The 25,880-nt window shown below is 40.4% G+C and overlaps 1 protein-coding gene across 2 annotated transcripts in view; it reads left to right on the forward strand.

Annotated features, from left to right (window-relative positions):
• Positions 1–16,907: 16,907 nt before the first annotated feature.
• GLRA2 (glycine receptor alpha 2) overlaps positions 16,908–25,880 on the forward strand; it is a 135,363-nt gene continuing 126,390 nt past the window's right edge. For both annotated transcript variants that reach the window (XM_050905870.1, XM_050905878.1), the window contains exons 1-2: positions 16,908–16,975; positions 19,159–19,292. In XM_050905870.1, the coding sequence (XP_050761827.1) occupies positions 16,908–16,975; positions 19,159–19,292 (202 nt within the window). The remainder of the gene's footprint in view (positions 16,976–19,158; positions 19,293–25,880) is intronic.

The following is a 25,880-nucleotide window of genomic DNA, read 5'->3' on the forward strand; positions in this document are numbered from 1 at the left end:
GGGAGAATGGGGCACGTCTAATGAATCCCGGTCTGAAAGATGCAGAGCTATTGTTCATTTACAGAACTGAAGGACAAAAAGTGGCTATTAAGCTAAATGAGACATGCCATGCAGTATTACGTTCAGGTACATGCTGTTTCTAAGGTGTACAGATGAAGGAATTTGTATTAAGGAGAGCAGGAAAGCCATCAAACGGCGGGAGTGCTGATGTTGTGCACATCCTACTGAACTGTGAGGCAAAAGCAAAGCCTCCCATTCATCTCACGAGTTATCTGTAACAGTGATCCTCAGAGTCCTTGACTATATTACTGCCAACTTCTTCAACTTTTCATGGACCACTGGGCATTCTTTGTCTCAAACTTTTAAATGAAAACATTTTTTTTTGGACCATTTCACAGACACTAGTGGGTTGTGGACTACAGCTGTGGAGTCATTAATATGAAGAGACATAGATCACAAAGCTCTTGCTGTCTCCTGTGGGTATAAAAGGCAAGAACAAATGTGTCACAATGTTGGCATTTTCAAATACCTATACCAGCAATGTGGATAAGATAACTTCCAGGACTTAGCATCAAATAAGAAAATTCTTAGTGTTTACAGCTATAGTTCAGTTTACCTTATGGAGGTTTATTTTCTTTGTATGCAGAAATAACTTTACTGATCATTTCAAGCTGTTTGATCCAAAATCTGGTGCAGACTTTTTTTTCTTCCTCTCTTTTTTTGCCTGTTGACTGTTGGCTGTTTCAATCCTTTCATAGGATCAGCTGTAGTAATTCAGATTTCCTGCAATATTAAGCATCCAGTCACTAGATCACTTCATAGTCCAGGTAAAAGGAAGATCATACGATATCTGACTCTGAGATATATGCATGGGCAGAGTGAGCCAGAGGTTGTTACTGGGTAGAGTACTGAGAGCTGCAACTGAGGAGGCAAGAGAGAAAAGACAGGGCAGCAGAGAGCCCAGGAGGCAGGAGGTGAAGCTGCTCACCTGACGTAAGGAAGACCTTAGAGGGGACATCGCAGGAGGCAGGTCTGCAGGCAGGGAACGGTCTGAAGTGTCTCAGCAAGCCACTCATTTGCTCCCTCGTGATTTCACTGCTTGATTCCGCTTATTGACAGAGAACAGTATTTAGTCTTGAAGTTAGTCTTTTGAAAATGAGAGTCTGGCAAAGCTATAAGCTGAGTAAATATGTGGATTCATCTAGTAGTGCGCATGGCATAGCAGAAAATAAAAACAAAAATAAAAAAGGAATATATCTGGTCTTCTAATTTTAAAAAAAGGTCAATATTATTTAAGAAACAAAAACTTTAATATATAAATATCATACTATTTTTTAAAGTAGTTCACACACTTCTATGTGTGCATTTTTTTAAACATCAGATTAAAAACTTTGTTCTAAGTGTGGAAATTCCATGAACATCTTCCATTAAACATAATACGTGGCTACTAATTTATCTATCTTATATAAAGTCAGATGTTTATGGTTAACTTTTTCCTGCTGCATCTGTGTTTCCTACTACATTTTAACGAAAAACAGGTGTAAAGGACATGAGGTTCACTTCATTGTTCTAGAGATGAGGAGCCAAAAAAAAAATTGATGTGATGGATGGAACAGTTCTTGACAAGCTGTACTATTAGTGATTATACAGCCCTCCGCTTTTTAAAAGTACCACAAGCATCACTGAGATGTCTAGCTGGAAATAGACAGACTATACATGAAATTTTAGATGTTTTCTTGCTGTTTTGCTTTAGATTAATGAGGGCTAATCTTTAAGAATGAAAATGAGGTTTTGTCAGTTAGAACAAAGAATGTTGTCCTTAATAATTGCTCATCTAACACTTATTTCATTAGCTCCAATGGTTCATGAGGAATCTTACCACCTCCTGCTCTGAAGATGGTATTAACCCCCCCGCTTCCAATTCTCAGAGACATTTTATTAGATGATGTGGAACTGAACAAATTAGAACTGGCAAATGCCTCCAAAATATTTGTGGTAAATGTCAGCTTGTGTAAAAAAAGTATGAATAAAAATTTGATTAAGCTCATTTTATTTTTATAACTCCACAGAAGATTCAACAAATCTGGAATCCACTTGTTGGTATATATAATTTGTCACCTCATTTGTATCATTTCCATGGAAACTTAGACCTGCATTTCATTGTTAGTCTGGGTGACTGAGCCAGGTAATTGACTCAAGTGACCATGGTGCTTCAGTCACTGGTGACCCTAGTGACCCAGGTGTCTTCTTCACACAGGTGAGGGAGGAAGTAAAACAAAAATTTCTGTAGCTGGACTGTCAGTCAGTCAAGACTATATGTAACCTTTTGATATGGAGATAAAGGGGAGGTATTTCATCACTTCCACCAGGTGAAAAAAACAGGATATTACTGCTGTGGCTAAGTTTAAAACGACAAGTGGGATCATGAAAATCCAGAAGGTGTCTGCAAAGTGAAATAAAGCCATTCATCTCTAAATCAGAAAAGTTTCCTTTACTTTCTCTTTAGCCATAGAGGCTAAGTTTTAAGATGGATCCCCATGGAATCAAGCAAGGCTAAAGGCTGGGGATGCTTCGAGGTCCTGAAGACTCTGTTTAGGTGACAGCCCTCCGGTGCCGGGCAGGCTGGTGTGGGCTCTGACTAGTTGATAACAGAGCACCCTGGCATTGCCAGTGCGATCAGAGCAGACATCGAGGCTGTCCCACTGCAGGGATCAGATGCTTCTGTTGAGCATGGCTGTAATATTATATCATTGTCAGGTCACATATGAAGGGTTTGTGTCATGCAAATGTGTGATGCGAATGTCTGGATTTTCTTAATGCTTTTGAATATCTGGAATTATAGAAAAAGCATTATTCTTTTTATGCCTGGTTTTGTTTCCCACATATGTTGTATCAGACTATATTTAACTTTGCAAAACAGTGCTAGAAAAGAGATTCTCAAAATGTGAATCAACAGTGAAGATCCACAGGAATTATTATGGCAGAGTCAGATGCACTCTCTTTCCAGGACTGATGATCTTGATCTACTGCGTGTATCTGGGAACCTTCTTAATCTGGCCACTAAATGGAGATGGGGTCCACAGCTTCTCCTCTTCTTCACGCCTTTTAACAAAGCTGATGGACTTGGAGCTTGCCAGCTGCTCAGCTGCACTTCTGCATTAAGTGTTCCCAGTAATTACCACCTTGTGCATTTTGGATTCTGAAGGTCTGAATGTGGGAATGGATGAAAGGGGGGAAGAAAGAACAGATACTCATTTGGTCTTATGGGTGAAAAGAAGTATGGTTTGAAAAGCAAAATACTGCTTCTATCATACTGGTTTTGGATTTCCTCTGGAAGAAATGGCTAATTGGGAAATGATATTATTCTGAAATAACTCTAGCTGAACTTTAAAAGTTCAGAGTCAGCACTGTGGTATCAGAAAGGTCCTCAGTGACTCTCAAAGTGGTATGGACATAGCAGGTTTAGATTTCTCAGTGTTCCCAGGCAGCTGTCCTGAAACAAGATTTCTGTCATCGGAGAAGTATTGCACTGATGACGCAGAAGCACTGCTCTTCTGTCTGTGTTCATCAGACTTAGTGATGACATAATCTGGATAATACTTACAGATCTTTACCCAGATCCACACAGCGTCCCACATATAAATTAGACTACCTTGTTTATCCAAATAGGATTGCTCCCTTCTGGCTTGAACATCATCTTCATTTTAAGCTATTTTTCTTGTAGAATAAGTCTAGGTTTGTCTCCATGGGGAGTCATCCTAAAAAGTGCCTTGTAGCTCTGTGTTGGGAAAAGGGGCATTTCTTATTACAGATATTTGACACTTGTTGAGATCATGTAGTAACTCAGACAGGGTTTCAGTAATGTCCTGAATTTTGTAATGCGGCAGGAAGCCCTAGATGAAGTTCATGGCCATGCAGGAACTGGGCGATCTTTCCTGTGAAGGATATCTTAGGGAGCAGTGCTTTTTGTGGGACTGAACCAGTGTTTAGCATATGACTAAGTGGGAAGTTACTTTGAGGACATATGTTAAAAAATGAAAGCAAATAAATAATGTGGAAGAGACTAGACTGCTCTGTGAATTTGTTGTGAAGGATCAGAGACATCATGAATAATGTTCCATCACAAGAAAGGAAATTAAATGAAGGAGGACTGCTCTAAAGAAAATACAGGACAAAAAGATCGATGTTTGCTAAATGGAAAAGACTAGCATTTTTATTCAGAGAGATATAATTTTTACATTTCGAAAAAGTTGCTTGAAAAGCACTTTTAATAAAAAAGGAAGCAAAGGTCTGAACTCTCCCTTTTCTTTCTCTGCATATTTATTCAGCTTTCCCAATGAACACGAGTTCTAATTGAAGTCAGAACACAGACTTATTTTGATTGCATTAGGAGGTAAATCAAGTCTTAAATAGTCACAATTCCTTTTGATATCAATAGTTCTGTACGAAGACATGTAGAAATCAGTGATGCAGATCAGGGAAGAGAATTTAGATTTAAAAACCAAAAATAAGTAAATAGAAAATATAAAATATATTCCTTGCAGTGTTTCTGTTAAAAAAAAAAGCGCAACATTGCTATAGGCCAACATTCATGAGCTGGATATGGAATATGTAAGTGAATTTAACCGTGTGAAGCTTCCCTTGTGAACTGAGGGTAGTTTCCATTTCCAGCATTGAAATTAGGTAGCAATGTAACAAAGGGATGTGGTCAGAGTATACATAAAATAAATCTTTTAGATTCTCTGCACTGCTTATTTACAAAAGCACCATCAATGATATACTATAAGCCTTCAAATACTAAAACCAGGTTGTATGAATAATTCATAGAAACATCTTCAGTAGTACTCTAAAGGGATCAGTTAGGTCCACTAGATAAATAAATCTAAGTTACCTACTTGCTAGCAGGACTTGGTACAGTATGTCACACTTTAGTTTGGCCTGAAGCACATTTGATTATCCTTCTGGGTTAAACACAATAGCGAAGATGATTCATTAATTATGCACTGACTACCATTTATCTTAACTTGGTGATTTTTTTTTTTTTTTTTCATGTTCCAGTTACTTGGTGCTATCCCCACAACTGATACTGGAGGATATCCCGACACTGAAAGATTCCAAATAACCATACTGCCACAAGGAAGACCTCAGCATCCTAGCAAAACTTTCTTAAAAGAGAAAGAAGGAATAGACAGTTAACTGAAGCACATGAGCTTTTGATTTAATTCAAAGACACAAATTGCTTTCTCAGTACATACTGTGGATTTCCAGTTCCACAGCTCTGAGACAGTAGGTGTCTGAAGAGTACATACACCTTCAGTTGAGCTTTCTGCATCTTGAAGTGCATGAGGATTCACATGACGCAGCTGGAATTCACTGTTTGTAACGGCTTAGGTGGGAGAGGGTAAGGCAGGCTGATGCTAACTTGAGTTATCTGAAGATTTTCTAGAAGGTTGTCTTCAGGTGCCCAAAGGGTTCACATGCAAGTGAATTGCAATTCTGAGGTTAAATACTGGGAAAATTGACACATCCGTCATCATCTCCTTCAAGATCTGTTTAAGGAGATGCTATGTAAGAACTACACATTTGCTGTGGTGGTGGCATTTCCTCTGCATTTATAGTAAAAATATTCTTTTTCTTGATTCTGCTCCTAACTAATTTTTGGTTGGCATCCAAGAGAGCAGAGTTAGAAGTGCCGACAAACTGTTGAAATATCAGAGCTGGCAGCCAGGCGCGAGAGTTGCCTTGGCTTGCACCAACAGAGAGAGGTTAGAGGACATAAGATAGTTGCTACCTTTTCCTGGGTGATAACTTGCTGCTTTCTGAGTCTCAGTGAAAGCTTCACAGGCTTCAAAGTCTTTCTGCATCCTGTTTTGCCAGATCAAATTTGGAGGGCATCCTGCACTGTACTGGAACTTTTATTCATGCTATAGGGAGGATTTTCCTAAAAAAAAAAAAAAGGAAATGATCCAGGCAGGGTAATTTTTTTAACGGTGCCTTCTTCTCAGTGTCATTAACAAAACTGTAATTTATAGGGTTTGCTTTGTTTTATTCTAAAAATGTTTTCCCATGATTTTAAAGCCCTGTACAATTCATATGACTGAGGCACTCAGCATTAGGCAGAAAATTGCATGTTTTAGCTTGGAAGACCTCAAGTTTAAGAGAAAGGGACAAAAACTGAGGATGCTGACAGCCCAGGGCCCCTGTGTCTCTAACTGGACCATGGAAATGGTCTAAGTGTATCACTAAGGGTCTGTAGCTATGCTTTGCATCCTGATTACTCCTGGATCTGTATTTGCTTAAATAAACTTGAAGGCTATCTTTCTGTATTGGTGTCAGTCTTTAGCTTGCTATCAGGATTAATTCCACAACACCACAACTTTAACTAGTGGGTGGTTAAAATCTTTCTTTCAAAAATTCAGTACTGTCCTTGTCTTTTTTAATACAGGTATCAACAGCTGCAAGACAATCTTAGTATTTTAAGATTATGTTGTTAGGAAGGCTTTGGGTTTGTTGATTTTTTTTCTTTTTGCCTCCTGTTTTACGCTAATGATTATTGAAGCAGCAAAAGCTGAAAAATCCAATTTTGCCAAAATATATTCCTTTATGAACAGCAGATTCTGGGATGTCGTTAGGATATACCACCACCCAGATGATTTTAGAAGAGGCAGTAACTACTTAACTATAAAATATAACTGCGGAGATGACTGAAACCTTGGCATAAGCAGCCTTTACTGAATTTACTTGAAAACAAAGCAGGCTTTTTTTTGTTTATAAGAGCTTTGAAGCAAACCTGTTTAACAAGCTGAATACTTATAATGTCTGAAAGCTCCAATGAAACTCCAATTGACTTTAATTTGGCTCATACTTTGGCAGGAAAGGAGAAAAGCCTGGGAGAATGACCTTTACTTATTCCCTAGAGTGTAAACAATTGAGAGATAGATATGAGCAGATCCACATTCTCTGTAGGAGCCTTTTTCTCCTCTCAGTACGTACTGTGTAATGAATGTGTAACTCACATTGGTGTCAATAGTAATTATGTACATGCACTGGGAGGGAATGAAATTTTAAATTGGTAACTCTTCATAAAATCTTATTACAACTGTTCTATAGGCCACTTTTCAATGCAGTGAGTTAATAAGCATTAGTCAAATTCCTGTTGGGGCAGTAGCAATAATATAGGTAAAATGTTTAATAGAAACTTGTTGCTTAATTACTTTCCAAAGAGACAAGAGTTTAGCTAAAAGATATGTTTTGTAATAAATCTTTCTTTATATTATCTCTCTATCACTCAGTACTGGTTTTGTCAGTGAATACCACCAGATGTGAGAAGATCATTTAAACATTGGATTAATAAAAATTTCATGCAAAAAGCAAGGTGAGAGAATACAAACCTGTATGGTTAAGCATTCCAGTCAGGAAATGTATGGGCAATCTTCATTTTACCCCATAATGAATAATGCATTATGTTATAGCCTTTAATTATATGATCGTATACCACTTCTTGAATAATACAATTTTCTTCAACAAGTTTTAAATACTGGTTTATGCAATTTTTCTAGTGCTATCTATTATTCAGTGTATGCTAGGAAGAATCCAAGAAAGTCTTTTATATAAAATCACATAGCATGCTAATGTTGCTCAATAAATTTACAAATAAATCACCCTTTCTGGAACACTGTTCATCTTTGGATCTCAGACAGCCTTACAGGTGACTGAGACATAACTCAGCAGCATTTTAATTCCTCTAGGTCCCAAGAACCTTACCCTGCCATAGCATGTATTACTGTCATAGGCAAACAGATGCTGTAAAGTTAAGAAACAATCATAGCTCTAATACTGCTAATGACTTAGAGCATACCTTGCAGATACCTCTATTCATAGAGAAAACTGATTACGAATGTGCATACCAATAACATGTAGCCTGTGAGTCTGGAGTCAACACATCTTCGGGTCTTTCCTCTGCTTTTGAAGTTTAATAGACTCCTTATCACAGGAATACCCAAATTCTGCCTGCTACCAGGCAGCTGCAGAGCTAGCAGTGAGTCACTGGAATGCAGAAACTGAGATCCCTCCCTCTCTACGCTGCACCACAGAAACCGAAGAGCTTGTCAGATGAGGTAGAAAAAGCACTTTCCCTCCCAGTAGCTAGAACCATGGACAAGACAGGGGGAAAGCGTTTACGCACCCACACATTCACACATGTTTGCTCTTGATACTCCTCTCTAGTAAACGCTAGAGAAAAAAATAGAAGCGAGAGACACTTTTGTGGTGTGGAAAACCACAAAACGAACTTTTCAGAGCACACATCAGTATTTGTTTCGTGATATTGATGATACCTTATTGCATACTCCACGCTATAGTGACAGCATGTTGTTCTGTGACTAAAGAACTTTGTAGTGCAAATGACACAGGTAAGTGTCCAAATATTACCTGGGATGAAGTATTTTCCTTTTTCTACTCTGTTTTTTTTTTTTTTTTACATTTGTTAACAGTACTGAAAATGAGTATGTGTCTGCATTTTGGATTTGCTAGGGGATGGCTAATCCTGGTAAGGTAGAACCAGTACAAGCAGGACACACATCATTATCTAAATCATCTATATTTTGTACTATGATTGTTTTCATCATGCTTTTCACCAGGCATACAAAATTAAAAGATCAGCTTAAAGAAACTCTTGTAATCCATTTATAAATAAATTAAGCTTTACAGCTTTTCTTCAGTCTGCATACATGATTATACCACTCTGGATCTCAGCATCCTTATGGCTAGATCAGATGCCATATTGTAAAGTCTATTTTAAAATGTTATTTTGAATAAGCTTGATAAGCATTAAATGGGGTAAAAAATTGTTTTGTTGCAAGCCAGGAAGAATGCATACTTGATTAAATATCAAAGACCAAAATTTACAAAATAATACCATCAGAACAGAAGCAAGTTCAGCTTACAAGCATTAAGGAAAGGCATGATTAAACTGATTACGATGCGCAGCATTAGTCATCGTCACTATACAATTCTGCTGTCTGCCAAAGTCTCTAATCTACAGTAGAAGTAAGATATTTTGTTCATCGGGTTAATATATAACATCTGGAACAAAATAATTACTGCAAATGAAATCGAGAAGTGTGACAGAATTTTCATGTGTATATATATATATCTGAAGCAAGTGTTCACTAGATAAATCATCTTAACATAGCAGAAATCTGTTAGTCATCCTATTAGGCATACATTAGATAAATCTTTTGTATAGCTCTTTCTTGCTGCTCTTTCTGTCAGAACTTAAAAAAAATTGAAATACTAAAGCTGAATGAATGTTGGTCAGACATTGAGTTCAGCTACCAAATTCTAAGAAATGAATAGCCTATCGACGTCCTACAAAAACCTTGTCTCTCATAGCTGTGGTTAGCTTGGATAAGGTAAACAAAGGAGGTGGGCAGGAGCATATATTTACAATAAATTTGTTGAGTACAGGTTCATATACAGCAAACACAAACATAACTTAGTTCACATCATTGAGTTTTCTTTTGAGTGGCCCCACTCAGTAATCTCAATTTGCATGTGATGTGTTTTGTAGAAATTGTAACTGATGATGTTTCCATTCAAGTGAGATTAAAACAAGAGTTTTAAACTCTTTTCATGTAGCAATGATGACCTAGGGGTGGTGATTCAAAGCACAGACACATACAAAAGAACAAGAACTTATGTCGCAACTCACTCAACTATACTTTGGGTGTAAGTGTGCAGAAGTGTTGTGGTTTAAGCTTAGCCGGTAACAAAGCACCACGCAGCCGCTCGCTCACTCCTCCCCCGCAGTGGGATGGGGAGGAGAAAATACAACAAAAAGCTCGTGGGTCGAGACAAGGACAGGGAGGGATCACTCACCACTTATGGTCACAGGCAAAACAGACTTGATTTTGGGGAAAATTAAACCAATTTAATTTGTTAACAACCAAATCAGAGTAGGATGATGAGAAACAGAACCATATCTTGAAAACACACCTTCCCCCCACCCCTCCCTTCTTCCCAGGCTCAGCATTGCTCCCAATTCCTCTACCTCCTCCCCTCCCAGCAGTGCAGGGGACAGCAATGGGGGTTGCAGTCAGTTCATCCCACATTGTCTCTGCTGCTCCTTCCTCCTCGGGGGGAGGACTCCTCACACTTTTCCCCTGCTCCAGCATGGGGTCCCTCTCATGGGGGTCAGCCCTCCATGAGTTTCTCCGACTCAAGTCCTTTCCACGCACTGCAGTCCTCTGCAAACTGCTCCAACGTGGGCTTTACCACAGAGTCACGGCCTTCTCTGGGCCCAGCCACCTGCTCCGGCGTGGGGTCCTCCACGGGCTGCAGGGGAATCTCTGCTCCACCGTTAACCCTCCATGGGCTGCAGGGGGACAGCCTGCCCTCTCACCACGGGCTGCAGGGGAATCTCTGCTCCAGCATATCTCCTCCCTCTCCTTCTTCACTGACCTCAGTGTGTGCATGGTTGTTTCTCTCACATCCCACTCCTCTCTCCACTGCAGGCCCCAGCAGTCTTTTTCCCCTTCTCAAATATGCTATCACAGAGGCACTACCACCGTCGCTGATGGGCTCGGCTTTGGCCAGCGGCGGGTCCGACTTGGAGCCGGGGAAGCTTCTAGCAGCTTCTCCCAGGAGCCACGCATGTAGTCCCTCCCCCGCTCCACAAGCCCAACACAAGAAGCAAACAAGGTTATTTGCTGTTTGCCCTCTTCCTGGACTCTACGCGAAGGCGGGCAATGGACAGCACCCTGTCAATTCACGCCACCTTCTCTGCCTCCTGGCTATCATAAACTGAAGCAGCGCAGTGCAGAGAGGGAGAAATCCACTGCCGGAATGGGTTTGGAACCACTTCTGGCTACTGGGGTCCCTTCCACTAAGCCAGCCGGTATTTCCAAGTAAGGAGGTTCTGATTTCACAAGAGAAGACTTAAAAAGCAAGGCACCAGTTTAGAGTTTAAGACTGATATTTTTCATCGTGAGTAGAGGCTGCCTTTGGTGCAAGGGTCCTCTTTGCATACTTTCTTGAAATATGTGATATGTAATACATGTTGTCTTAAGGAATTTAAGTAATAAATGACAGCTAAGTGCTAGGAATGACTCAGATTCATGTCTAAATTGCCAGGAGGCAATATGAAAGGAGGGATAAGAACAATTTTGTGATGTTTCTGGCTACTATTTTTTCCTGCTTGGATATCTGCCAGCCCCTCACAGTATGAACCACATACTGGGACTGAAGGTCAAGGACTGAATGAGTAGCTCATTTTAACCTTTCTTCCTCCTATGCCACAAGGAGATCTGGACAGATTGAAGTATATATAACTTTATATTCATATTTTCCCCCTTATTTCCAATGTTATCTTATTCCAAATGCCAGATGTTTTCATTTTATTTGTATGAAATGCTCCCCTATTCTGTAATGGCTTCACTGGTACCACACGAGGAGTAAAGTGTTATCAATCACCCAAATGGGCCTCGTAGCATAGGAAGTTCTTGGGAAAACCAGGAATCTCGTTTAGAGATACTCAGGCAACTAATACGAAAAAAGAAGGAAGGATGTGAAAATATTTTGAAGATATGCAAAATGGAGCTTTATTGACAAATGCTTTGTTATATCTGTTAATGTCTGATGTAAAAATGTTTGAAATACATGATTTGTTTTCATATTGGACAGCTGAAAAACTAGCTATTGCCTTGTCCTAACATAACTAAGGCTATCACTGTCATTCACTGAAAGACACTTATTAACACAGTTCTCAAAATTAAAGAGAAATAGGATTTGTTTACATTTTTTGATCCTTTACATAATTTGTTATGGTACAGTTCAAAAACCAGGCCAGTTGGTTTCTTATCCTTAGCTCATCATGCAGTCATGTTAGATTACCTTCAGGTTTTTGATTTGGCTTTTTTACCTTCACTATAATTGGACATTTTACATAGACTGTACTCTTTATTCATTTATATTTGGCAGTATATTGAAATACACTTGGCATTGTTAACAAACATCCAACAATTATGATAATCTGACATACCATTTTGAAAGTTATATTGAATTTTCTCTTCTTATGGACACTAATTGCATATTTGAAGTGATGGATTTTGTTTCCTCAGAAGCCTACTTCTGGATCACTTATTTATCATAATTTGAGAAAGTGGTATGACCTTATTTCTTCCATTTCTTAGGTTTCCAAAAATGCATACACAGTGCAAACAAACATAAATCATGTGCCATCAACTAACTGTTATAAAACCATTTACATGGAAACAGGGTGATTCTGTCCTATTTTCTGCCCAGTGGTTAGTGCTTAAGAAACTCAGGTAGAATAGAGAAATGACTGAATTAGTTCATACTTGAAATATTATACCATATTTAGTATGATTATTAAGCTTTGGTATATGCCTGGGGAACCGCAGGGATGCGTTATTTAGCCTCTTCTGGGGAACCGCAGGGATGCATTATTTAGCCTCTTCACTGGAAGAGCACCATTTCCCTCTCATCTTCCTTCACATCCCCGTGCCATTTTACAGCAAGCCTCCCTGTCCCACGCTGGGTGAGAGTCCTTGACTCCTATTCATTTGCCACACTTCTGCTGTCAGAAATGTGTTGTGGGAGATAACAAATGAGTGGCACTGGAAAGAATCACATCCGTGCAACTCGACGTACACAGCTCATCCAGAAACGGCTCCGGCTCCTGCACAGGAAGGGGACACTGCGAAGCACCGTGTACATCCAGGCACAGTGCTTCCAAATGGTTCCCCCTGGTCTGCAGAGCTGTGAATCGTCCCTCACCATGGGGTATGCATTTTATAGACACTATTTAATTGCGGATGAATGACAACTTAGAGACTTACAGTACTCAAAACAACTATAAACGACTTTTTTTTTTTTCATGGGAGGAGGATGAGGAGGGACTGTGTTGCAAGAATGACTGAAAGCAAGAACTTTTTCACGCACGTGTTGTTAATTCATGGAAAAGTGGTGAATGATGCACTGAAATCTGCCCCCCCCCCCCATACAGATGGGAGCTTGACCTGGAACCTTCTGATTAGAGAAAACGGTTGCTTTGAGCCCTCAGAGTTTCAAGAAGAGAGCTATTCGAATGACTGTTGCTGTTAATTAAGTTAGTAACACACTATTTTCAACCCTTAATAATTAAGTTTTGTTTGGCGCTTCCATGTAACCACCATGCTGAGTAACATGTCACAGAAGCCTCTAGGTATTTAGATGTGTAAGGAATGATGGAGCAGATGCTCAAAATTTTCGTTATTACATCTCTCACCATGTTTTTACAACCCCCACCCCAATTAAGGGCAGGTTATTTTGAAGAACTTCCTGCAACTTTTATTTAGCTTAAGGATATAGTTATTTAGCATTTCAAATAGCCATGAAGCACAGAAAATGGCCGCTAGCAGCTAAATCATGGAAAGCAGACTTTCAAGTAGGTTTTCTCTAGTTAGAAAACTTACAGAAATGTTCAGTTACTTTCTTCCACCAAAAAAGGTAATGAACATTTACAGGTGTTTAAAAGCATGTCATGTCACAAAATCCATGTTAACAGCCTCACTGGAAAGAAGACACCTGCCGTATTGAGTGATTTCTGCATTAGGAACTCTGCAAGCAGTCCTGAGATTCCCCACACTTTTAAGCAGGTGGCAGTGTAGGTTAAAGAGACACAGATTTTTCCTGCAGCTGATAGAAATTGTCGCTTCCCAATTTCTCCATTTATCTTAACCCAAGGTAACAATATATAGCAGTGTTATTGGGTTCCTATCTAGATGGGAACAGGCACAAATTTTGAAAAGTATGTCTTCGTTGACTCAAAACTATTCCATTATTTCCAGATGCAGCTTTGTGAGCTTTATTTCTCCGAATGAGACACTGCAGTAAGAGACATAACACAACCTCTCTTCTTTAATGTGTTAGCAGGAGGACCTATCTTCTGAAGAGGTTAGAGGATGTTACAGTGCAGTGATTCAGCATCAACCCTCAACGTCTACTGTTAAACACTGATAGCTTTAATAAAAACAAATTCTGTGGCGTTTCTTCTGCTGGACCTTCATTTATGCTACTGACACAGACTTGGCAGAGAAGGCAATAAGGGATTTAACTTAGGTTTGCATGTTTGGACTGCTTTTTCCAGTTATTTCAATCTTTTGTGCATAAAGATGTTGTATTATCTAGCATTTGCACCTATGAAGAGCTAGTAAGGTAGCTTTTTTTCAGATATGCCCTACAGTATTAAACTAAAATGAATAAACAAAATGCAACAACTGAGTTTAATTTAATGAACGGTAAGTGGCTTTGATCTCTTGCTAATGCGGGAACAGAACAACTCCTTTTCAGAAGCAATTGTTGAAGATGACTACAAACATGGTAAGAGCATCTGTCATGAAGTGGTAGGTTTTTTACTTGGAGATATGAGAAATATGTGTGTGTGCAAATACTTTTGTGGAAGTGAAGCAGTGTTCAGGTGGACTGGTTCTGTGGCGGGAGAATAGAGCTGGACCTAAAACTGAAGAAAGAACAGTAATTTGTTTATTTTGGGAGTGCAGGATGGGTAAAAAAGACAACTTCTTTGCAGGAATTCGTTTCCAGATTGTTGAAACAGATTTGATTCTGATTTACACAAAATTTAGGATTTCCCAATAGGAACCAACTGAACTGGTGGGGAAGCATCCAGCTTCTTCTCAGGGTGTTGCAGAGTACTCAGAACCAGAGAGTAACCAGTGGCGGGAGGGAGGGAAAACCATGGTGGTAGCTGAGGAAAAAGCATTTTATATTCCCTGAACATCGCAAGATGAGATTCCCCAGCTGCCCATTTAAAACCATGTTACCAAAATGCTTCAAGGGTTGTAGTGTGCTGAGCAGAGTTTCCATCAGTCACCATATGTGCTTCAGAGGGGCAAGTTATTCTCTTCCTCCTCTTGAATGACTTGACTCCTCAGTGACATCTTGGGTTTAACATAAGGACCTGTAACTGAGCAATTAAAGTTGTGGGAAGCGTCAGGGGAAGGACACAGGACTGGGACTTTGGAGAACGGCAAAGCTGAGCCTCACCCCTGCTCCATCACTGGCCATCTGCGGGGTCTTGTGTAGTTACATCCCCTGTTTCAATTCCCCATGCATAAAAAGAGAAGTATCTCCTTCCAACGTGTCGGGGTCTGGAGATGGAAACATCCCCCAGTAAGCTGCCTGTCATTATTTTCTTCTCTGCACCATGGAGAAGAGAAATAAAATCAACTGGAAATGGAAACTATGCAATCTTCCCCTCTTTGGTTCCTCCACAAACTCCCCACAGACCACTCTTTACTCCCCCTCCTCACACCCACTCAGGTCTTCATGGAGTAGCTCCCAAGAGAGGGGCCAGCTCCTGTTGCGGGCGCCATCCTTCTCCACACTCATCCCTCAGCCACGGGGTGCAGGGGCTCCTTCCTCCCTCTCCCCACCAAGGAAGCGGAGGTCTTCCCCCCCGCCTCGCCACAGACACCTGGCGGAAGGCGGCGCCTCCCTGAGGGGCGCGACATGGCGTCCTCCTGCCCGCCCGTCCGGCGGCAGGCGGTGGCGGCCGGGCGAGGGGCCCGCGGGCGGCGGCGGCGGCGACGGCAGCCCCTGTCCCCGGCGGCGGGCTGCGGCACCGGGCGGGGGCAGCGCCTCCAGCGGCGTGTGCGCGCACACGCCCCCCCCCCCCCTCCCCGCCGCCCCCACGCCCCCACCTCCCACAGCCACACGCGCGATCCCACTGACAAAGACATGGCACGCACAGACAGCCCCTCACACACCCCCACGCAGCGACTCCCACGCACCGCGCAGATACACCCCCCACACGCCCCAACGCACGCAGAGACGCCCCCTCACGCACAACCCCCCGCAACACACCGCCCCCCGCTCAGAAACACGCCACACACCGCACACACGCATACGCCCCCACGCCACGCGGAAACACACCCCACCCCCTCCCGAAGCACCCCCAAGCAAACGCACCCGCGCATCCCCACTCGCAGAAAACACACCGCACGCCTTCCACGCAGATACACGCACCCCCCGCAAACACACCCCACAGAGACACGGAGACACCCCCCACACACACAACCCCCCCCCCCGCAACCGCCCCACACCCCGCAGACACCCCGCGGGCGCGCACACGCGGACACAGACGCACGCACTCGCCGCCTGCGCCCCCCCGCCCCAGCCCGCCGCCGTGAGGCGCATGCGCAGCGGCGGGCGCGGAGCTGTCCGAGCGCTGAATTTCTAGCGCGGTGCGCTCCCGCCTGCCTCATTCCAGCACAGGCGCCGGGGTTCCCCGCGGCCCCCGCCCGCTCCGGCCCCGGCTCCAGCCCTCCAGCTCTCCCCTCCCTCCCTCCCTCCCTCCTCGGCAGCGCCGACGCCTCCCTGCCCAAAGAGGGGAAAAGCAGACCGACCCAGTAGCCCCACCACCCATCATAAATACTAATTTTCAAAGCCCAAGGGGAATAAAACATACCGGCAACAGAACTGCTCGCAGCGCTATTCCCTTTTGCGTGATGCTCCTCGCATAGTTGGGTTTCCTCTTCTTTTCCTTTCCTTTTTTTCTTTCTTTCTTTTTCTTTTCCTTTTTTTTTTTTTTTTTTTTTGTCCTCCATCACCAAAAGCGAGGCGGGGGAACGACCAGGTCTGATGCTTTGTCTTTTTTGTGCTGGCTGCTGGAGATGAGCCTAGGCTTGACCTGACCATGATTCCAAGGACTGGCACTTCTTTTTTACCCCCAGTTTGTAGAGATCCAGACCTTCTCTTCCTGATTGTCAAGAAAATTAAATTATTGCTGAATTTGGGAATCTAGGCAGCACCAGCTTACTTTTTCCCTGCATCTCTCTGGAATCGTTTCTGGGATATTTTCCAAATCATCACAGAAAGCAGGAGGAATGAACCGGCAGCTAGTGAAAATTTTGACAACCTTGTTTGCATTTTTCTTAGAGACAAACCACTTCAGGTAGGTGATACGACTCTATGTGATGATTTTTGTCAAAAGGTTGTGGAAATCATAACTATAAAGATACTACGTCACATTAACCTAGTTTGTTTGCTATATTTGAGAGTATTTCATGTTCATTCTATATAGGCTATCCCTTTTACACTCAGAGACTCGTTGCTTGGTAACAACACCCCCCCCCCCCCAAATCTCAAGTTTGGGTGATCTATTTTCCATTTCTCTGATTCAAAGACATTTTTTTTCACTGAGTATCAATATAGCTGAAAACATTTTCTTCAGCTTTTCTTCCGAAATGCAAATTCTCTGCTCCCACCGGAGGTTGTTTAGGAAGTTGCTTTGGTTCCCTCCTCTTCAAGCTTTGGAAATGATTGAACCAGTTTTGTCAGGGATGTAGTTATTTGAAATTAGAGAACCAGCCCTCTGATTTTGGGAAAACCCTGGATCAGACCAGTATTGTGCTCACTTAAAGTACCAGTACATATGATTGTTGTTTCCAAATTTTTTTTAACATTTCATGAGCTTTTGCTTCAGCGGTACGAAGCTTTTCGCTTTTTTTTTGGTTTTTGCAGTACAAAGCAAACAGGTCAGTCTTATTAACCAAAACACCATTTTAGCTGAGATTCATTATTATACTGTATGCTGCTGTGTATCTACATGTACACATATAAAGTGTTTTTATATGAATAATGAGGTATATATACAGTGACAGAGTGAAATAGTGTTTATATTCGTGAGTCTGGGATCACGGCGCAACTCATAACTAGTGGGCTCTGAATGAAAACAAAAGTAATTTGTATAAGAACATCCCAAATAAGTGCACTGGATTAGTTTTCCAGTTTTTATTATCTTAGTGTTTTTAGTGTTTAAGTGGGGAATATCATCTATTATGTATTAAAAATTAAAGATATTTTGTAATGGTACCATGTCATCGACAAAAGCAAAAAGAAGCAACCTCCCCCTGTAAATGGAATCTGAAAAAACGTGGGGAATCACACCACAAGAATTTACTATCACCTTGCCTTTTAATAATTCTGGTGCTTTTGTAAAAGGATAAAGGATTTGATATTTACTTCTCATTTCAGATGCTCACATGTATCTCTAATTTGTTTATACGTGTGTATAGATGCACCAAAAAACCCCATGAAACACTCCTGAAGCTGAGTGGTTCCCTTTGGGCAAATGTATAAACAGAGAGTGTTTAAGAAGACACAGTCATAGAATTACTTTTAATATAGCTCAAAGATTATGTTGAAACATAGATACAATGAAATTGGTTATTTAAGAACGAAGATAACGCTTTATGATGAAATCTGTGCCTCTACACACCAAATATGACCATTTCATTCTAGTTTCTTTTTCCCTAGGGAACAACCATGGGGAACTCCTAAATTCTCTTTCTCTGCAATATATAATGTGCTTGCAATACGTAATAGGCTATGTACACAGCGTTTCGCATGCATGATATGGTACCAGAAGTTGGCTTCTAAATCCTGAAAACAAAGATGTGTTCTAAGAGCTTGCATATAAATACCAGCTGGTGATAAGACTGATAAATTTTATTACTCGATGTTCATTGGTAAAAACCCCCTAAGATCAGATGTGACTGACTCTGGAACCCTTTTTGCCATGTTGGGAAAGAATCCAGACATTCACTAGCATGATTTAAATCTTTGTTGGGTAGCATCTGTAAAAAACATTTTTTTGCATCTATATCCTTCCCAACATTAACAAAACCAAAGTTTTTCAGCATTGCTTGGTGAGTGTTATCAGCTATTGTTTGGAAGTTTAAGACCACCTTAAACGAGTGTTAACATATAGTTTTAATAGTATACATGGAATTAAAGTAATGATATGAAATAGGATATCAAAGTCCCTGTAAGATTGCTCTACACATTAAGATGAAGAGTAAATTGAATCTTCTAAAGTCTTAAAGCAGTAATAATTTTTTTTTTAAAGCTGAAGTTTCTTTCTGAATAACAAATTGTGTCCATGCATACTACCTTAAGCTCATCTTTATTTCTTTAATAAAGTTCTCAGATGAAAAATAAACTATATTGTTCTATAAAAATATTAATTGCTACATGCACTGAATTGAGACAATTTTATTTAGTGCTATAATTTCTCCATAACTTGAATACAATACAAGCTAAATATTAGCTAATGGTGGCTAATAATTTATTTAGGACGACTTTCTGTAAAGAACATGATTCAAGATCTGGAAAATCCCCCTCACAGACCCTGTCTCCTTCAGATTTTTTGGACAAATTGATGGGAAGGACATCGGGGTATGATGCTAGAATCAGACCAAATTTTAAAGGTAAGTTTTTTTAAGTCTTGTGTTTAATTAATTGATTGAGTTTTGGTCAAATTATAGGTTTGAGGGTTTTACCTCTGGGTTCTGATTCTCTTTTCAATAACTTCAGTTTTCCAGTGTGATAGTGTCATGGAGATCAGTTGATCCATGGGGAGGACTAGGAGAGCTGTCAGAGTTTGCTTCTGAAGACCTTACTAAGTCCACGTAGTAAATGGGCTTCCAGATTCTACACTAAAAGCAATTGAGATGACTTGTTCCCAAAATTTTTAAGCCATGAAGACAATACCTTTAACACTTCTGTGCTGAGCTGTTGTCTTCTTTATAGCACTGTCTGAAGAAAAGGTCTATGCTTTTGTTCAACTTGAAGAAAGTAAAATCTTCTTCCTCAAAGTAAGGAGATAGGACTCAAGGTATGCACACAGCAGATTTTATCCTGCGAATGTTGACTGAATGTTAAGAACCAGTTTCTCAGGATCCCTACAAAATATAAAAAACATATTCTGTTCGTCACTTCCATGACTCCCCCTGTTTCTTCCAAAATTTGGACTGAGTTGTGGAGAGTCACCACCACCATTCCAGCACAAAGAAGGCTGTGGACTGGAGGCTTCTTTTGCAGCCATTACTGTTCACAGCAAGTTTTCCTTGCTGTAGTCCTGTAAATCCCTATGGAAGTGAGCACAGAATGTCTTGTGGCTTTGAATGAAAGGAGTTGGGAGAGAAGTTTTCATTGCAAATATTTAGCATTTCTGGAGAGCCCTATAATTCCACCCAAACTGGCTCTTCTATGCCAATTTGAAGCTCAGAATGCGATTACTTTGCAAACTGATAAAATGCTTCCTTCCTTAACAAATCTGATGCCAATGTACTTTTGCATTTATATCTATTGGCTTTGGTCACCGAAATGCATGTTTTCCTGTAATGAGCCTTGTTAGCAGTGCTATGAAAGTTGATAATAACTGGAAAAACAATCATTTCCTAGCCACATGTGCAAAATACAAGATTTGGAACAAAGTGCCTTTTTTGACTGCTTCCTATGCCCAAGTGAGGAGGAACCTAGTACGACTTTCAGATCCAAACGTTTGACAAGTTAAAAAACTCTAGTCAGGGAAGTCCTGAGTTTTAATTTCAGAATAGTTTAAAAAGTGCTTATGGAGTTCCTGAACTGCAGTCCGCATTAGCTTGTAGTAAGTAATATTGCATTAGGCTCTCATGTTCATTTTGTGTGTTTGCATGAGTATCAGTGAAGTTTTAGAGAATGCCTGAACTGAGCAAGGTAGTAATTATTAAGAACTTACTCCTGCCCTTTATATGGGAGGGACACTAAAAGAAGAATTCTGCTTCATCTCTTGTGGCTCAGATAAAACCAGGAATAGTAACAGTCCTTGTGCACAGGACAACTTAAAGACAGCTCTTTATTGCTCCCCAGTACGTGTCTAAAACCATTTCATGAAAAACACAGGAGGGGATAGATTCACACCTTTGCTCCCCTGATGTTCGAGCGGGCAGAGCATGTATGGTGTGCACGATGTTGTATGGCGCATGCTGAGCTGTTTGACAGGCACTGCTCCCCTCCAAGTCCCATGATTTGTGTTCCCAAAGTGAAGTTGCTGTCTGATGACACCTATGAACCCTTAATGGCCAGGAGTCTGCCATTTCTTACTTTTTATTTTTTTATTAAGTCACTTTCCAGAGCAGGATGTTACTTTGCAGCAGTTTTTGCACAACTTCACATCTCTGAGCTCTCCCAGAGCTCTCAGTCTTCTGGTGAGGGGTATAAAAGGTTTTCTTGTTCTTTGAAGGGTATTTTGTATCTCAGAGTTCAGAACTAGAGAGTTAAGTCATGCAGTTTTGAACTTCGCATCACCAGTCAAAACCTTGTCAGCTGATCACCATTTTTATTAGTCAATATGATGCAGACCCATGTCCTAGTTGCATATTTTTTCCTTTTAAAGAGTAAGAAATACAGCTGCAAAGAGGTCAAAATAAATTTATCTTGCATGGAGTTAAGTATTATAAAGATATTTTTTGTACTGAGTCTTTATTGTGACCATAATACAAATTGTTTCAGTTTCTAACATTCATTAATCTGTTTGAGATCTTTTTTGCAGATACGGGCTGTTGTGCAATACTGATATTCTAAATCATATAAATGGATGGATGTACAAAATGTTGAATGATTACCTAATTTATAACACTTTTTGTATTTTAAGGCAAGAACTTTTAAGCATAAAAGAGGTCTGCAGGAACAATGGTTTAAACTAGGGATCTGCTATCTGGCTTTGCACGTAGTCTAGGGTTAATATTTGTTTCCTGTGTTTCACAAAGACGTTGTGGATCAAGGTAGTTGTGCCGCTACTCATGCATTTGTCTTGCTTTTTCTGCTTTAAACCAGTTACATAGCTTTTTCCTAGTCTACCATGGGCATTTTAAAGTGTCAGAGAAGTCTGATTTCATGGAAAGGCAACTGAGTAGAACCCATTTATCTTATACCACTGATTATACAATAATTAAATATAATTTTATGACTAGTCTGAATTACTGGAAAATAGCAGCTATTTGATTAATTTGTGGAATAAAGGCTACGCATTCTAAAGAGAGAGGAAAATGCTACTTACTGGAACAAGGTGTTTTATCCAGACAAAGCATTTCATCGTTAGTTACTGCTTTTCTCTAACTTGCTCTTGTGAATTACAAAATTCAGAAAGATTGTGGGAGAGCAACAGGTGAATATATAAATATTTAGACATCAACAACAGGTTTTTGACATCTGATTTTTTTTACAGCAGTACTGGATACAGAAAGATCCTTTCTTTTTTGTATCTTTCTGTCTCATACAATCATTTGAAAGCAGAGGACCAGATTTCTGGTTCTTCTTGGCACACCAAGTGATCACATACAAAATGACCAGGCACTGAGAGGGACTGTGCCCCTGATGAACAGCCAGAGAGAAGTGCCAGAGTGACAGCTCTCAAAATTGCCTTTCTTTAGTCACTGTCTGTCAGATACTTAATACATACTTTTTCATCTTACACTTTTCTTTTACTGAATTTGAATAGGCTGATAATTTGTGTAAGGACACAGAGGGGAATACTTTTAAATGTAAATAAGAAGACTGCAATCTAATACTAACTGAAGTTCCTGAGAGTCTTTCTGTTGACTGCAAACATATGTTCGTGGTCCTATGAGTTGACTTGCTCTTTCTTTCTTCTTCAATTATAACATCAGTTGAGCATGGCTTTTGTAAAATAATAAAAAGTGAAACCTGCATGATGTACTTTCTACCTGACTAATATTAGTGCTATATTTTTTAATGGTAAAAACCAACAACAAGAAATCAGAGTGATGTCTTGTACTTTCTCCACTGCTACTTTGCTTTCCGCAACAAAACCTGAAATAGCAGCATAGGGCACCTGTGTTATAACACTAGCCAAGAATGCTTTTTCTCGCTAGTAGAAACCAGGGACAGTGAAGTGGTGGCTTAGATTAGTGTATATTCAGCTCAGGCTCCCTCAAGAGCACTATGTACAATGCCATGATACAAGGGATCAATCTACAACTTAATCAGAACATGAGATGGAAAGTCAGCTTGAATTTAGATTTTCCTCGCAGGTGTTGACCTTCAGAGGTTACTAAATTATTTCCACTTTTTAACACCTTCATCTTCTAAAACCACTTAAAATCTAAACATAAGCTAGAAATGATCAGATAGAGAAAACTATTTATCTATTGACACTGCTATGTCCTTTATGCCAAATACTTTAAGTAGTAGACTAGCTGTCATGCACTGGGTGGAGAGAAGGGGAGTTTGTCACCAAGAGCTCCAGAAGTGTGTTATCTTTTGGTATGGAAAATGTTTGCAATGAAGATGACAGTGATTTTCTTTTGTATTTAATTTCATTCTATGTTTTAAGTGCATTCTTTCCCATCAAGTCATTATTTGCTAAAGAATATTCTGATTTTTATGGAGTTACATGGAGGCATGCAGCAACAGTGGCCATTAATGTTACCCTCATCACTGGATGGTGCAATGCAGTGTGAATTAACTTGCCTAAAAGCTGCTGTTTCTGAACTCAGAGAAGTCTTGTTAGAAGGATGCAGTTTGGGAGTGTAGTGACTGCAGTTGTAAAAGATTAGTCTGTGATTACAGCGGTGTAATGTCGTTTTCATGCCGAGTCAGTGGGTTTGTATCTGAATAATAAACACATGGACTAAGTAATTTACTGAAAATTAGCTTGACAACTGTTACAGGAAATGGCTTATGCACTTTAATACTTTAACTCCTTGGCAGCAAGGGTCAGTTTTTCCTATATGTTCAAGCCCATTGCTTACTTATTTGGCCCCTGAGTTGACCAGTAATGAAATGCTTAAAAAAGCATGAATGGAAAGCACTGAATGATATTCAAGGGTGAAATTAATGGCACCAGGCTTAATAAATAAAAGCAACTTCAGTGTACACGTTAAGAAGAGGGACTGTCTGCAGAACTTGAGCTTAATCTAAACGTGACACTTCACAATAAATACCTGTCAGAAAAACGACCTGTAAATACATACAAAAGTTGAAAAGCATACCTAAGATAGGCTGCGGGGCTGCAGTGATTTGTTCTTCAGTGGTTAACAAACTTCCCTAAGCCAGACTTCAGTTGCTAACAACTACTGGCCATGAAGTCAGATGCAGTGAGTATCCTGTACTGGGCTATTTTCCACACAGTTTGAGCCTCAAAGGGCCATGGCCGATGGAGACTCAAATCCCATTCAGGCACGACAGCATGTGGTAAGGAAGTGCATGCTATCGGTGCATTCCCGTTGTAGGGCATGGGCTGAAGGTTCATTGTAGGAGGAGGGAGGCTACCTGGCCAGTTTTTGAATGTGGCCAGGCCATTGCACTCCCTAAATATAGGTTGCTTGAGATGTGCAAGCATCCATTATTAGGGAGGTGTGCTTCTGGTTTATTTTCTGCCTTGAAACACGTCTACAACTTGAGAGTGTTTTCAGATGAAGCTGCGTACACACATCTCATTGCACAGTTAGATGCTGCACAAGGAACCTTACCCATAGGATATCAAGTTTGTTTGGTTTTGTTTTATTTTTCTTCAACTACCAAAAAGTAGCTGAGGAAATGATGTTCAGCCCCTGCCCTAGGTATGCACGTTTTCATGCAGAAACCTTTTTACCGCAATTATGCAAGGATCCTTTTGATTGTGTTACTTTTAAAACTGCTGGTGAAGAGGGCTATGGAACTTGTCCTTCTTCCCTTCTTCCTTTAATTTCAGGTTCTTTCCCAGAACATGAGTAGGCTGGGGGAGTTGCATGGCTAGTTAGGTTACGACTAGGCTTCTAGACAAATGGGGCCAGACAGCAAGCTCAAGCAGCCCCACTGATTATCTGCGCTGCTTAGCTCTTTGCTCATTCCCTGGATCTCTTTCTGAGCTTCCTGCAGCCAGCTACCTCCAAAGCAAGTCAGAAAGGCTGCGAGCATGCAGCAGTGTAAAGCACAAGCTAACCAATGCTGCTTGGCATCCAAGCTGAGGATCTGTCCCTGGTCTTCTTTTATATTTAAAAGGTTAGCCGCAGTAATCCGTATCATATTGGTGTGTTGCCTTTATTCAGAACCAATGATTTAATTAAGAGATATCAATGGATTTGGCTGTTGTCATAGAATATTGGTCTGCTGCCGCACAAACTGCCAAAGGAATTTATGAGAAACTAATGTCAAAGCAGAGCCAAAATCCTTTGATATCAAAGCAGGAGACACTATTGTTTTGATCATGTTCTAATTTAATTGTATTGTTTTTATCACATCCAGTGTCATGTTTAAATTTAAATTTTCTATACAGTTGAAGCCAATGCCCTTAGGTCACTCATTAAGCATCTTGTGCTTTGGCTGTCTTAGAAAACATGTAATTTATATACAGAATATATAAAAACATGTACACTTAATTTACTATAAATATACAATTTTATAAACTGCAAATCTATTACATACAGAGATATAGTAACTAGGAATATGTATACATAAAACAGAGATATGCAGTTTTATTAGACAGTTTCATTATCTTTTTTTTCCCCTCTGGAAATATGAATATAAATCTCCGATTGAGTCATGAGAAAACGCATGTTTGATGGTTCAGCTTCCAAATACGCATTTCACCGTCTTTCACAGAAATGGGTGATTTTAACAGTCTGCAGAGAAGAGCCCCCCAAACAATGTAGACAGGGTGGTACAGGGTCTGATACAGCTATAAGATGAAGGGTGCACAACGTCTGGCATAAAGAGTGACCTGCCAATGTCATAAACACCAAGTCCATGGTTAAAACTTAAAATTTACAAAAATATAAAGGCTCTGATTCTGGAAACCATGCAAGATCTGAGCAGTACAGTTGATGAGAGAGAAGTGCCATTCACCAAGTATTCACTTACTTATAAGGGATAAATCAGAGCAGCCTAGTGGCTTATCTGAACTGTGCCAGCTACCAGCAATCCTCAAGTATTGCAAGGGCATGAAGACACATTGATTACTCTTTATGCCTCAGCTACATGTCAGCAGCTGGGAAGGGTGAAAGCATAAAGGCTTCATGAACCAATAAAAGAAG

This window comes from Gymnogyps californianus, chromosome 1, assembly GCF_018139145.2.
Source record: "Gymnogyps californianus isolate 813 chromosome 1, ASM1813914v2, whole genome shotgun sequence".
Taxonomy (NCBI): Eukaryota; Metazoa; Chordata; class Aves; order Accipitriformes; family Cathartidae; genus Gymnogyps; species Gymnogyps californianus.